This window comes from Stigmatopora argus, chromosome 4, assembly GCF_051989625.1.
Source record: "Stigmatopora argus isolate UIUO_Sarg chromosome 4, RoL_Sarg_1.0, whole genome shotgun sequence".
Classification (NCBI taxonomy): Eukaryota; Metazoa; Chordata; class Actinopteri; order Syngnathiformes; family Syngnathidae; genus Stigmatopora; species Stigmatopora argus.
Genome location: NC_135390.1, coordinates 9288904 through 9302043, shown reverse-complemented (window position 1 = coordinate 9302043; position 13140 = coordinate 9288904). Strand labels below are relative to the sequence as shown.

At 39.3% G+C, this 13140-nt stretch overlaps 1 protein-coding gene across 1 annotated transcript in view; it reads right to left on the bottom strand.

Moving 5' to 3' along the window:
- nbeal2 (neurobeachin-like 2) overlaps positions 1-13140 on the bottom strand; it is a 55844-nt gene that overhangs the window by 8528 nt on the left and 34176 nt on the right. The window contains exons 30-49 of the mRNA XM_077598025.1: positions 12070-12226; positions 11054-11197; positions 9369-9695; positions 8691-8840; positions 8455-8612; positions 7353-7477; positions 7157-7271; positions 6901-7058; positions 5220-5353; positions 5055-5162; positions 4878-4973; positions 4658-4782; positions 3666-3806; positions 3450-3574; positions 2225-2334; positions 2033-2150; positions 1874-1971; positions 1643-1756; positions 299-385; positions 92-201 (exon numbers count right to left, since the gene is read on the bottom strand). Coding sequence (XP_077454151.1) covers positions 92-201; positions 299-385; positions 1643-1756; positions 1874-1971; positions 2033-2150; positions 2225-2334; positions 3450-3574; positions 3666-3806; positions 4658-4782; positions 4878-4973; positions 5055-5162; positions 5220-5353; positions 6901-7058; positions 7157-7271; positions 7353-7477; positions 8455-8612; positions 8691-8840; positions 9369-9695; positions 11054-11197; positions 12070-12226 — 2700 coding nt within the window. The remainder of the gene's footprint in view (positions 1-91; positions 202-298; positions 386-1642; positions 1757-1873; positions 1972-2032; positions 2151-2224; positions 2335-3449; positions 3575-3665; positions 3807-4657; positions 4783-4877; positions 4974-5054; positions 5163-5219; positions 5354-6900; positions 7059-7156; positions 7272-7352; positions 7478-8454; positions 8613-8690; positions 8841-9368; positions 9696-11053; positions 11198-12069; positions 12227-13140) is intronic.

Below are 13140 nucleotides of genomic sequence, written 5' to 3'. Positions count from 1 at the left end.
ATTTACTCAAAGTAGGAATCATTTCTGTCTGTCCTAATTATTATGACATTTACACGTGTAAAAAAAAAATGAAATAAATATGTGGACTCACTTGGGATTAGTAATGGTTGGGTCCTTGGTGAAGGTGAAATAGTTGGCAATGTTCTTGTCATATGGCAGCCAGCTGTGTGTTCCTATTAACCCATTGGAGCTCACTGTCACCTGGCGAGACAAAAGAAGGTTTATTGGGAAAATATAATATAGTTTTAGTTTTTTCCCCCAGTTATTTGCTTATTGATGCTTTCAAGCAGTACCGTACCAGTACATCTGAACCATGTATGAGGAAGGACCGGTTCTGGTTCTTTGGTACGATTGCTTGGACCAGAGGGATGCCATCACTCACCACCTGAGGAGCATAAAATATTTGACGACATTGGTAACTAATCCATAAACAAACGAACCAGAAGCTCTTCATGGTCAGAAAATAGTTTAGAGATGTTATTGAACAACGGTTGTCCAAATCCTGTTTTTCAGCCTCTTAATCGCAAATACTTATATAAGAACAAATACAAATATTTTTTGTTTTAATTTTTTGTATTATTTAGATGAAAAAAACGAGAAAATGAGTACACATGATTTTTCGTATTTATTTATTTTAATTTAAAAAAGGGGAAAATGATGAGAATTCAACAAATATATTATATTATTTATCTTTATTATTTTAAAATATTTTAGCATAAGTAATAGATGACAACCAACCCTTTTTATTTTCCAATTTAAAAAAAGGGTTATTTCATATTTTAAAAAGAGACACAGTAACGACCCTCTTATTTATGTTGTCGTCAATCACTCTTTGAGGACGGCAGACATTCATTCATTTTCCGAACCGCTTATCCTCACACGTATCGTGGGAGGTACTGGAGTCTATCCCAGAAAACTATGGGCACCAAGTGGGGCACACCCTGAATTGGTGGCGAGCCAATCGCAGGACAGACTACAGACATTTTATTTACATTTTTGTTTAGCATGAAACATGAAGTAAATGCAAATGATTTACTTTCACAGCCCATAGAGGCCTTGAGTTTAATACCTGTGGTCTTTAACAACCCTTTAAGAAGGAGTCAGGTCTGAATTAACAGTACATCCTTTGATTTAAGTCACAGAAACATCAAAAGGCAAAACTGTTTTGATGGCAACATCAGATGGATTCACTTTCATCATCTACATGTGTCAAAGTGGCGGCCCGGGGGCCAAATCTGGCCCGCCGCATCATTTTGTGTGGCCCCGGGAAAGTAAATCATGTGCCGACTTTCTGTTTTAGGATCAAATTAAAATGAAGAGTATAGATACATATTAAATTTCCTGATTTCCCCCCTTTTAAATCAGTAATTGTATTTTTTAAATCCATTTTTCTTTGTTTTTAGTTCAAAAATCATTTTGTAAAATTGAAATATATATTTAAAAAAGCTAAAATAAACATTGTTTTAGATCTATAAAAAACTGAATATTCAGGGCTTTTAATCCAGTTCTTTTAATCCATTTAATTTAAAAAATCTAAATATTATATCTAAAATGGTCCGGCCCACATGAAATCGAGTTGACATTAACGCGGCCCGCGAACCAACCCGAGTCTGACACCCCTGATCTAACAATGACATCTTACCTCTACAAATGGACGTAGTTTATCGAGGTGTTCAAAGATGTTAACCGGCAGAGTGTCCAGGCGTGACTGCCGCCGGGACGCGTTTGCAGCTGACATACGTGGCGGGTGAGGCTCCTATTTGCAGAGGAAAATGTTAAACCACTCTAGCTTTTCAAAAGGAACATGACTACAATTCAATTCAGAGTCCAAAATGTGAAGGTAAACATTAGGTAGGCCAACAGCAAGTCACACCTTCAACAGTTGGCAGGGCGTTTGTCCAAAATTGCTAATGAAACCTTCAAGTGCCTTGCGCTCTGTCTCATCAACAATGGCATCCAAATCGACAGCACCTGTAAAAACGGCCATTAAGAGTGAGCTCTGACGACAAAAAAGTATTCATAGGTTTCATACCTTCATAGGTACAGTAGTGGAAGACATTTAGAGCGTTCACTGCCTCTTCCCCTCTTTGCTTGAAGCCAAAAATCAGGTCAATCCACTCGTGTAGATGAGAGGACACATACTCACTTTCCTAAAGTGAATAGAGCTGATGTCAATTTTCAAAGGGATTTTGAATTGGTTGGAGAATAACCTTGGACATCTCACCAGAGCTTTCCTGTGCTTTCTGATAAAGTCTTCCCTAGACGAGGCCCACCGAGGCAGCAGGACATCCGCCACTGAATCCTGTGATATCTGCAGGGATCCCAAGTCGAAGCCTATAACAAGTAGAGCAGTGTTTCCCAACCTTTTTTGAGTGGCAGCACACTTTTTGCATTGAAAAAATCTCAAGGGACACCACCATCTGAAAATCTTTTCATTTAAAACTATCTCGCCAATATCAAGAATAGTCATTCTCATCAAAGTTTTATCGGCAGGAATCACATAAATCACCAAAATTATTCCAAAATCTAATTTTCACACTGACATAATGTCACCAAAAGCTGACGTCTTCGGACCCTGACCAACTTCCGGTTCGAGTGATGCAAAAACAAATAGTCATGTTTTTAATCGCATAATTTGATGACTTTTCTCCAAATATGACTTAAATCTCCTAATATTCCGCAAAAAAATGTTGCTCTGACACAGACTTTACGTCGGCAAAAGTTGATGCCCTCGAAACCAAACAACTTCTGGTTCACGGTAGAGGAAAAATATGCACTAAAATGACTGTTTCACAATTTGAATCTTGTAATAGTAAAATTTATAATTGAACTTTCATCATATTTTGATTTCAACCTTGTAATAGTTCAATTTTTATCTTGTTATATTCATATGATTTTTTCTCTCTGAATATTACATTGTATGACTTCTTGCAATTTCCCATGGCACACCTGACCAATGCTCACGGTACACGGTCGATTGGTCGCCGGTCTTTTGGTCGCCCGGACGTTGTCGCCGGTCTTTTTGGTCGCCGGTCTTTTGGTCGCGGTTTGGTCGTGTTAAATGAGTGCTCTTATTTCTCCCAGAGAGAATGAAGGTTGCTAGAATTTGTAAGTTTTACTGCTTCAATAAAAACACCATCTGTGAATTTGCTTTGTCTTCTTTTTAATAAATTGACAGTAGATGGCAGCAGCCGATCATTTGGGCGACCAAACCACGACCAAAAGACCAGCGACCAAAAAGACCGGCGACACATAGTCCGGGCGACCAAAAGACCGGCGACCAATCGACCGCACACGATGCTCACGGCACAGTGGTTGGGAAACGCTGAAGTACAGGGCAAATAACATGCCTTGTTTTTGGGACAGATGATTAGGGTTGGCGCTGGTAGTAGATGAGGTCCTGCTTGGTACAAAGCGTGAATAGCTATCATAACAAGTAGAAAATTCACCATTCATGTTCTGCAGGATTTCCGGAAAATAGAAGAACTCGGGAATGAGCTCCTTCACATCAGCCAGGCTGCGAGCTTGCCAGGCTGCTGCCACCGAGTGGAACTGTCGGTCTGCACAGTCGAACCTAAACAATGTCAATAATGTGTCAGATGAAAATTGCAAGCCCGCTGGCCACCCAACTCTGGTGACTTGAAACACCTTGAGCTCATTCCTACCTGCCACTCTGCAGCTGGATGTGCAACGTGGTGAATGGCTCCATGCGGATCATGTAGTGCATCACTCCTGCTGCGTTGGAATAGTGTGTGCCATAGTGGAATTTGTCAATCGTGCCCGTTGGGTCCTCAAAGCTTTCATACCTGGTGGAAATCATTCAGTCAGTTATTGTGCTTAATAATTGTTCAGAAGTGCTTATACAAATGTACGCCAAACATGATTTCATTCTTTTTTCTAAGACAAAAGAGATTGTGGCCTTAAGAAAAATAAGTGATTTAGATTTCTATTTAGATTAGATTAGAACTTTATTTTAATGCATTTGTTTGTGTTTTGGTGAAACATTCTGGAGAAAATTACAAGTGAATATTATCTGCTCTTGCTCGTTTTGTGTTTTTACTGCTTTTCTGTCTTAATGATTTGATTTGGTGATTCTTAATGATCCAATATACGTACTTTGCTTTGCTTTGTACTTTGTGCTTTTGCTTTGTTGTTCTGCGGCCTTTGCGACTGTATTGTCTAACTTGTAACTATGTGTAACTATGCCTTTCCTGTATCTGCATTCTCACCCTCTTGCTACTGTGACAATGAAATTTCCCGGATACGGGATGAATAAAGTTATCCAATCCAATCCAATCCAATTACAAAGATTATTATTCTAATCTACCAATTATAATCCCTAACAGGGGAATTCAATTTACAGTCTGATGTACATTTTCGCACTTGCATAACACATTTGTTTATTCCAGTTTGAAAGTGCAAATCATCCAAGGTGTCCCCCCCCCAAAAAAGACAGGCCCCAAATTTGTCTTGGTGCCAAATTCTTGATGTCTTTTTTTGGATTAAAAAGAGACTGACGCTAGAATGTATGTTTGAAAAAAATAAAATTCAGCACAGTAGTACTAGCTAGGGTCTCCTTTTTTCAATCAAAAAATGAGTCTTTTTGTTAAATATATAGTCCCAATTTGTGAGAAAAAGACATTAACTTCCAACTTACTTCTCTTTAACAGCCTGGGCATGGCGAGGATTGACAACACCGACAGGTTTGGATAAGTCTCGAAAAACTGACGGATCTTCCAGGTCCAGAACAGGGGAGGTGTAGTCGCAGAGTATCCAGGGGAACTGACCAAAGACAGGTTAAATTTGTGATTTTTTTTATCACATGGGGTATGGGTACTCACTGCCTCAATAATCTGTTATCGCTTGTTTGGACTTACCACAGGATATTGCGATAGGTCATTGTAAGTGCGCCCAGAAATGGTGTTGAGTTGCATCAAATATTCAAAATTGGATATTTCCCTGCAGACCCATTTCTGTACAACACAATGATTCCATCCATATGATACGAGACATTTAACAAATAGAGAAGAGAGAATAAAATAAACTCTATATACCTGCGTGAGGCCTGATGCTTTCAGCAGCTCTTGGGGTGATCGCGATCCAAAGTAAAACAAATTATGAGGGTGCAGCCCCAGAATCCTTGAATAGACTTTATTACGCAGCTAAAGAGAGAAAAACTGTCAGGAAAAAGTTGAAATGCTGCATGAGGTGACCGTCACCTTCTTCTTGAAGTTGATGAAATAGTGAGCTTGATCGATGAAGAAGAGTTCCAGTGCAGAACGGCGCAGGTTGTAGCGCCTCAAATGGACCTCTCGGAGTTGAGATAGAGGTCGCTTAAAGTCAAAACCAATTCCTGCAAGTATTGACAATATCATGTACTAGTTGCTTATAATATCGCACACTCACCAAATACACTTTTCCTGTGTGCATTTACATATATTTATGTGCACAAGGAAATTTAATGAAAATACATCAAAACAAGACATCCACATGTTGCTCACTCATTGTTGGTGGGGACTTCAACTAAAATTGCTATTTATGAACAGTATAGAACACATGTGTCAAAGTGGCGGCCCGGGGGCCAAATCTGGCCTGCCGCATCATTTTGTGTGGTCCGGGAAAGTAAATCATGAGTGCCGACTTTCTGTTTTAGGATCAAATTAAAATGAAGAGTATAGATGTATATTAAATTTCCTGATTTTCCCCCTTTTAAATCAATAATTGTCATTTTTAATCATTTTTTCTGTGTTTTTAGTTCAAAAATCATTTTGTAAAATCTAAAAATATATTAAAAAAGCTAAAAGAAACATGGTTTTAGATCTATTAAAAAACTGAATATTCTGGGATTTTAATCCAGTTCTTATAATCCATTTATAAAAAGTCTATCTAAATTTATCTAAAATGGTCCGGCCCACATGAAATCGAGTTGACGTTAACGCGGTCCGCGAACCAACCCGAGTCTGACACCCCTGGTATAGAGCACACTATGAAATATGGCAGGTATAATCTGGGGTAATCTGGGGTTGTATACATTACAGGCATTGAATAATTAAAAAAAACTGACTTATAACATAATTGATTAATTGCAGACTTATTGTTGACTGTAGGTTCTGAGGTAACCAATAGAGGGCATGCATCCTCATCCTCTCGGGTTGTGCTTTCATATCTCTGGGCTGAGACGATTAGGGAGCAAACCAGACGGTCGAATTTTGAACTTGTTAAATATCTGTAATCTTTTTGATAGTTAAATATCAATACAAATAATGTTAAGAAAAATATGGTAAACCTCAGTGATCATAGCACCTAGTTTTCATACTATTATTTGGTTTTCACTGTTTATTTCAATGAAATGTTGTCTTGGTTTCAGTCTCTGTCATTGTACAGTGATCGAAAAGTGACCTATCCTTCTCCCTATCGTGTCTTTCATAAAATATCGAGAATTTTTAATAAAGGTACTTTTAATATATATATTATTTGGTACCGGCAGCGTGGGAACAATTCCCATTCAGTGCCGGTGTGATTGTGAGTGTAAATGGTTGTCTGTCTCTGTGTGTGCCCTACGACTGGCTGGCGACCAGTTTAGGGGGTGGTCTGCCTTTTTTCATTTAGGATAGACATCAGCACTGCGCGACCCTGACCTTGGATAAGTGGTCTTAAAAAATGAAAGAACGAATATATTTTACATTGTGTTCTGTATGTTAAACTACAGTATATTTAGGTTATTTTCTATGAGAAACGTTGCTTTGGTTTTTGTAGCATTTGGTTTTAATGTCACTTTTGGAATGGATTACTAGTCCTAAAAAAACCATAGTTCCACTCTACCTCTCTAAATGTGTCAATCAAATTTCAACACAGGCTAGCTACATGGCCTGTGCATTTAATGAAGTGCATTTTCCTCACCTTCCTCCGTTTCCACTTTCTCAATGCTGCCGTCATAGAAATAAAGGTGGTGTGTGGTAACCTCCAGGCGACCAGGAACCTTGGCTACAATTGTAATGAGCTCACAGTCTTCGGATAAAACCAGCTTTTCTTTTTGGCTCTCATCTTCGACCTCACCGCTGAAGGCGAAAGTAAGACCATCGTATTGATATTGGATGTATTTCAAGCTATTATATAAAGGCATTCTTTTCAGTGGAGTATTTTGTCAGTGACTCACTTGTTGTTTAAAAAGACAAGATCCTCTTCTCCTAACTGGTCGTCCTCCATGTCGCTTACTTTGGCTTCTTTGGCTACAGCCAAAGGGAGTGGCTCGGAACGTGGACTGTCCACGCCTAAGTAAATAATCACATCATTTTGGAGTAAGAATTGGCAAATAACGAGTATTGTGCATTGTGGGATACTGTATGACGAACCCATGTTGTCCCTTTGGGCACTGGCCTCGGTGTGGGGGTCATAGTGGTGGTTGGGAACAAGTTTGAGGCGCATTTTTGAATACGTTTCTGCACTGGACAGTATCCATTTGACTTCAGGCTGGATTCTGGAGGACAAAAAGAAAAATCTAGCTGTTATTATCAATGCTAGTGTTTATTTTTCCTTCCAATTTAGGACACTGATCTCACACTCGGCGGATGAGTGGTTAGCAGGTCGGCCTCAGAGTTCTGTGGTCCTGGGTTCAAATTCAGGTGAGTCCACCTGTGTGGAGTTTGCATGTTCTGCGTGGGTTTTCTCCGGATACCCCGGTTTCCTCCCATGTTCCAAAAACATGCATGGTAGGCTGGTTGGACTCTCTAAATGGCCCGTCTCCATCTGCTCTGCGATTGGCTGGCCACCAATCCAGGGTGCCCCACCCCCGTGCCCGAAGTCAGCTGGGATAGGCTCCAGCACCCCCCGCAGCCCTGGAGGAAACCTGGAGAAAACCCACGAAGCCCGGGTAGAACATCTGAACTCCTCACAGTGAGAACCCACCTGCAATCGAACCCTCGACTCCAGAACTGTGAGGTCGATTTTGGTTTTTCAATTTTAAAGTGTCATCAGTTTGTTTTTAAACAACTAACAAAACTAAAAAGCAAATATTTTGTGTTTTTTTTCCTTTTTTTAATTTGTTTCCTTTTCATTATAAAAATAAGTAAATAAGTGAATAAAAAAAAACAAAAAAGATTTGGCCAACAAAGTCTTGATTCATAGTCTACCAAAGTAGCTATTGAATCATTTTATAGTCCATACATCAAATAGTCAATGAGCTGATTCATCCGTGTCCTGTGGAGGAAACCAAAAAGTATGATTTGACGTGTGTCAAAGGTGAGTTTGACATCCCTGATTTAGAATATCTGAAAAATGACAAGATAGAAGTGAGAGTAGAATACAGTTGAAGGCCGAGTTTTTAAAATGAGTTGGAAAGCACTTTGAGGCACAAAGAGATTCCTGAGGAAAGTGGCAAAGCGTACGTTGAGAAGGAATGAAAAGAATGTTTGGGTAAAGGGAATAAAAATAACATTGGCTAAGAGGACGGCCTACTTCTTGGCCCACACTGCTCTCTCGCTGGTCAACAGCCTTCGCAGGGCCTTCCAGTGCTGCCACACCATCTCCTGCTGGTTGGAGCTTTGCTTTTGCCAGCTGACGTATCGTCCGTTCTCACTTCGGACGCGCTTCAGGTACGGGTCGAGGATCATTTCCTGTTTTGGGGGACACATAGGTATGGCGGTCAAACATGGAAGTTGTCTATGAAAGAAAGCCCGGGGTGTCGCAGCAACCTGAAACTTTGCTTTGCTGTCTGATCTATGTTTGTCACGACGGAAGGCAGTACTCATGAGGTCATCAAAACAGGAATTCCAAAAATTGGACATGATGTCGTGACTTCGCCCAAATGTGTCCACCTCATATTGCTCCATTGTGGGATTCACCTGCACTCATTTAAAATAAGCAAGAGAAATGTCGCATTACAGTACCCAAAAGTTTTTAAAAAAAGACAAAAATAAACTGAATAAAACATTCCATTTTAACCTCCTGAGATCCAGACTCTTGCAAGGCATGCATTTTTATTTTCTCTTTGATATTTCAGCTAATTGGGACCTGATGCGTGTAAAAACTAAGAATGATCTTTTTACATGATGTAGTTTCTGAGAAAAATGATGTCCACGTCATAAGTGGACGCCCCTTGTAGTCCAAAATTTAACATTGTAGTGTTGTGACAACCAAAAATGTGATATCCACACATGTGGACGCCAGGTCCTAGGAGGTTAAAAAAATAGAGAGCTCTTTGAACGAAATAAAACTGTGTTTTGAGGAACTTGTTATACTCGTTCTGGAAAAAATTCTGAGGGTCACAATTCAAAGAATCTTGAGCAATGATATTATCATTACTTATGATCTATTCTTCTTATTGTAACAAATGTAATTCAGGAGATAAGCAAAACAGCCAGTGCACTGACCTGTTGCTGGTAAAAGCTTTGCCACTCTAGTGTGTGGCAGTAGGCCTTCAGATCCTGGGCAAAAGTGGTGCTGCCATTGGTGATAGGCAAACTAGGAAGCAGCTGTTGGACCGTTACTGGGTCAGCGTGCTGGTCCAGAAGAGCACGCACGACTGGGACCACCTGGGCGAACATCTCGGCGTGCTCGCTATTGTTGCTGTCTGTCGCATCCTTTTCTGGCCACAAGGGGACACCGATGCGTCCCAGTAAGAAACAGACCTCCTCCCAGCTGAGACACAACACCGTCTGCAGCAGGCTGTGCAGCTTCACGAAAGCCATCACACACACCTGAGTAGACATTTAATGACATTCAATTCAATGAATTAATTCAGTCATTCATATTCCGTATGAATTCTCCTCTCAAGGCCCCTGGGGGTGCTAGAGCCGATCCCAGCTCACTATAGGCAGGAGACAGGTTAGACCACGTGTCAAAGTGGCGGCCCGGGGGCCAAATTTGGCCCGTTGCATCATTTTGTGTGGCCCGGGAAAGTAAATCATGAGTGCCGACTTTCTATTTTAGGATCAAATTAAAATGAAGAGTATAGATGTATATTAAAATTCCTGATTTTCCCTTTTTAAATCAATAATTGTAATTTTTTAATCATTTTTTCTGTGTTTTTAGTTCAAAAATCATTTTGTAAAATCTAAAAAAAAATATATATAAAAAAGCTGGGAACACTGTGCAAGCATTAAGTGGCTAACCATGAGCACTAACACTACACTGACTCCCAACCCATGTGCATCACAGCTTTACGAGAACAATAATTTGAAAGATAATGTACATTAGAAATAACCACACTTTCTGTCCCAAATTACTTAGTTTTTGACACCCGCCACATACACCTGAGACTTAGACCTGAGTCATTTGAAATTTGACTGCCTTTGTCACATATTTGTGCACCAGAACTAGACATAATAAACATGTTGCTCTATCTAACAAAAGTTACTGGAAGAAAATGGCTTTAGAAAATAAATTGCCATTTTTACTTCACTCCATAATAATACATCTACAGTTGTAAAACCCGGTTCCTTGTATATCAATAAAATTCTACCACTTTAATAAATTATTGGCAGTATAAAGGTGTCAAAAATGATTCTTTCTGTTTACACAACATATTGAAATACATATTTTCTTAAATAGGAGAGAATTTTACGTGAGCGCCTTTCTGCAAAATTCAACACATAGCTACTTATTAAGAAAGTTCTATAATAAAACCCAGAAGAAATACAATCTGTATGCTGTTAAATCTCACTGTTGCTGTGTATTTATGTTAAACTAAACAGCCCTCAAATTAAACTATATATCCCACAGATGTCGAGTCACAGCCCATTTTGTTTGATTTATTGTGATAAATGACTTTGTGGGAGTTAGTCTGCATTTAAGTTTTTTTCCAAAGAAAAAGTCACGTGATCGAAAACCTTGTGGTTGCTTGCTTCAGTATGACCACTTGCTCAGTCCAACAACATTTCTGCAACGTCATAACTCACAAACGCTATGGCTTTATACAAGACACTTCCCACGTGAGAGATGACTGAAACTTGTTTGAAATGAAACCCATACAAGGTCTGGTATTTGTAATCGGCCTCTATCAGATTCAATCCTTGCCGTTAGCTAAACATTGCAGGCAATGAAAGTGAAAGCTGACCTGGGACTGCTGCTGTTGGATGTAGCCGGTGATGATGCGCAGGCCAATCTGGGACATTTCCTTTAGTTCGGTGCTGCCGGGACTGCCAGGGGTGCTGTGCCAGGCTTGCAACTTGTCCAATAGGTTCACCACCCCCTCAAAGATCTGTGAAACAGTGGCTGTCAATAAAGGACTCACAGAAAAACAAATCCCCTTTTGCAAACAATCCATTCATTATAACATCAACTGGATCTCAATCCTTTCAGGGACAGTGGAAAGCTATTCAAAAAATGGCGCTTAAGACTTTTAAAGCATTACGGCACAAGTGACTTTTTGGTGATTTAAATAAAAATAAGATTATATATATATATATTCATTATTTTCTGAACCGCTTTATCCTCTCTAGGGTTGCAGGGGGTGCTGGAGCCTATCACCAGCTGACTGATATATATATATATATATATATATATATATATATATATATATATATATGTATATATATATGTGTATATATATATATATATATATATATATATATATATATATATATATGTGTGTATATATATATATATAAAATTGCATTTTTAATTATCCTTTCATAATTATAAATACTTCGATATAGGACTATAATGTAAATAAAAACCAAATAAATGAAGTAAATACAGAAACGCACATAGGTCATGGCCCCAGGTTAACACTAAAGTTTTTATTCCCCATTGTATTTAACTCATTCCAAGCCATTGGTGGTGATTGATGTCCGATTCATTTTGGGTGGAAGTCCAGTTGAAAAATGATTGGAAGTCTGGTGACGTCGACAGCAACCAGTAATGAGTGTTCTGAAAGCTTCCTTTACTTTTTAAAAAATCATTATTCTTGCATGAAAGGGTTCATTAGAATTGTCTCAGCATGATGATGCACCAGAAGAGCACGCAAACTCAGGATGGCATTTAAACTGACACATCTTCACCAAGAAAGAGTATGGACTGAATAACAGAAAGAAAGTACAGATGATGTGTCGGGGAGGCCCCAGATTGTACCTTTTCACTCCATAGCGTATGATTGTTGGTCCCTTCGGCAAAGAGGAAGTCCTGCAGCAGCCTGAGGAGTCTCACCAGACTGGGACAAAAAGGCAGGAACACTCCTTGGGCATCCCTCAAGTCGGACAAAGATGATTCCAACATCATCTCCAGCAGACTGTAACGCACAGCATCATATAACGTCACAACATGGACAGAGTAAAAATACTGTATGAATATATTAACTGAGGTTAAAAAAACGTGCAGAACAGCGCCTCTCAGCCATGTATATTACGTACAATTGCTGTGAATCATTCACTATTATAAAAAAATCATTATGAATTTGCCTTTATCCAATAATGAATGAATGATAATAGCGTTGCGCAACTTTAGTACTCTATGCTGATAAATTATCAAACTATAAATGAGTGTGGCAGCGATAATACGGCACTAAAATAAATCAAATCTTTTTTAGTTTCTTGTTATTTGGAGTATTCATAAGTCATTTTTTCAATTTAAGACAAGCAGTAAAACTTGAAATGCCAAATTGCCTGGACTTAGACTGATGGGTGAAATGCCAATTCACGTTAAAAATTTAGACTTGCTATTTTTGTTGTTGTCTTTTTGCAGTTTAGGATCAAATCTTGTTACACGGTCGATTGGTCGGCGGCCTTTTGGTCGCCGATCTTTTGGTCGCCGGTCTTTTGGTCGCCCGGAAGGTAAGTGATAATTACCATTTAAATCGTTACTCAAATTCCCTAAATACAAACTGCGAATTACTATTTAGTCATACTTAGCCCTAGTAATTATTAGGCTAAAGAAAAGCTCCAAATTTCCCGGACTTTTATTGTTTTTTGTTGGAGAACTTGTTAAGACCCTGACTGACGTAGCTTCTTAAAGGGACAACGCATGTACATACAAACTCCTATACACTCACACGTCGGCTCAGTGAAACTGCTCGTGGCCATTGTTGGCTTTTATTGATGCGTAGACCGTGTTGTTTTACCTTGTTTTGTCGCCGGTCTTTTGGTCGCCCGTTGTCGCGGTCGGGGCGACCAAAAGACCGCGACCAAAAGACCGGCGACCAAAAGA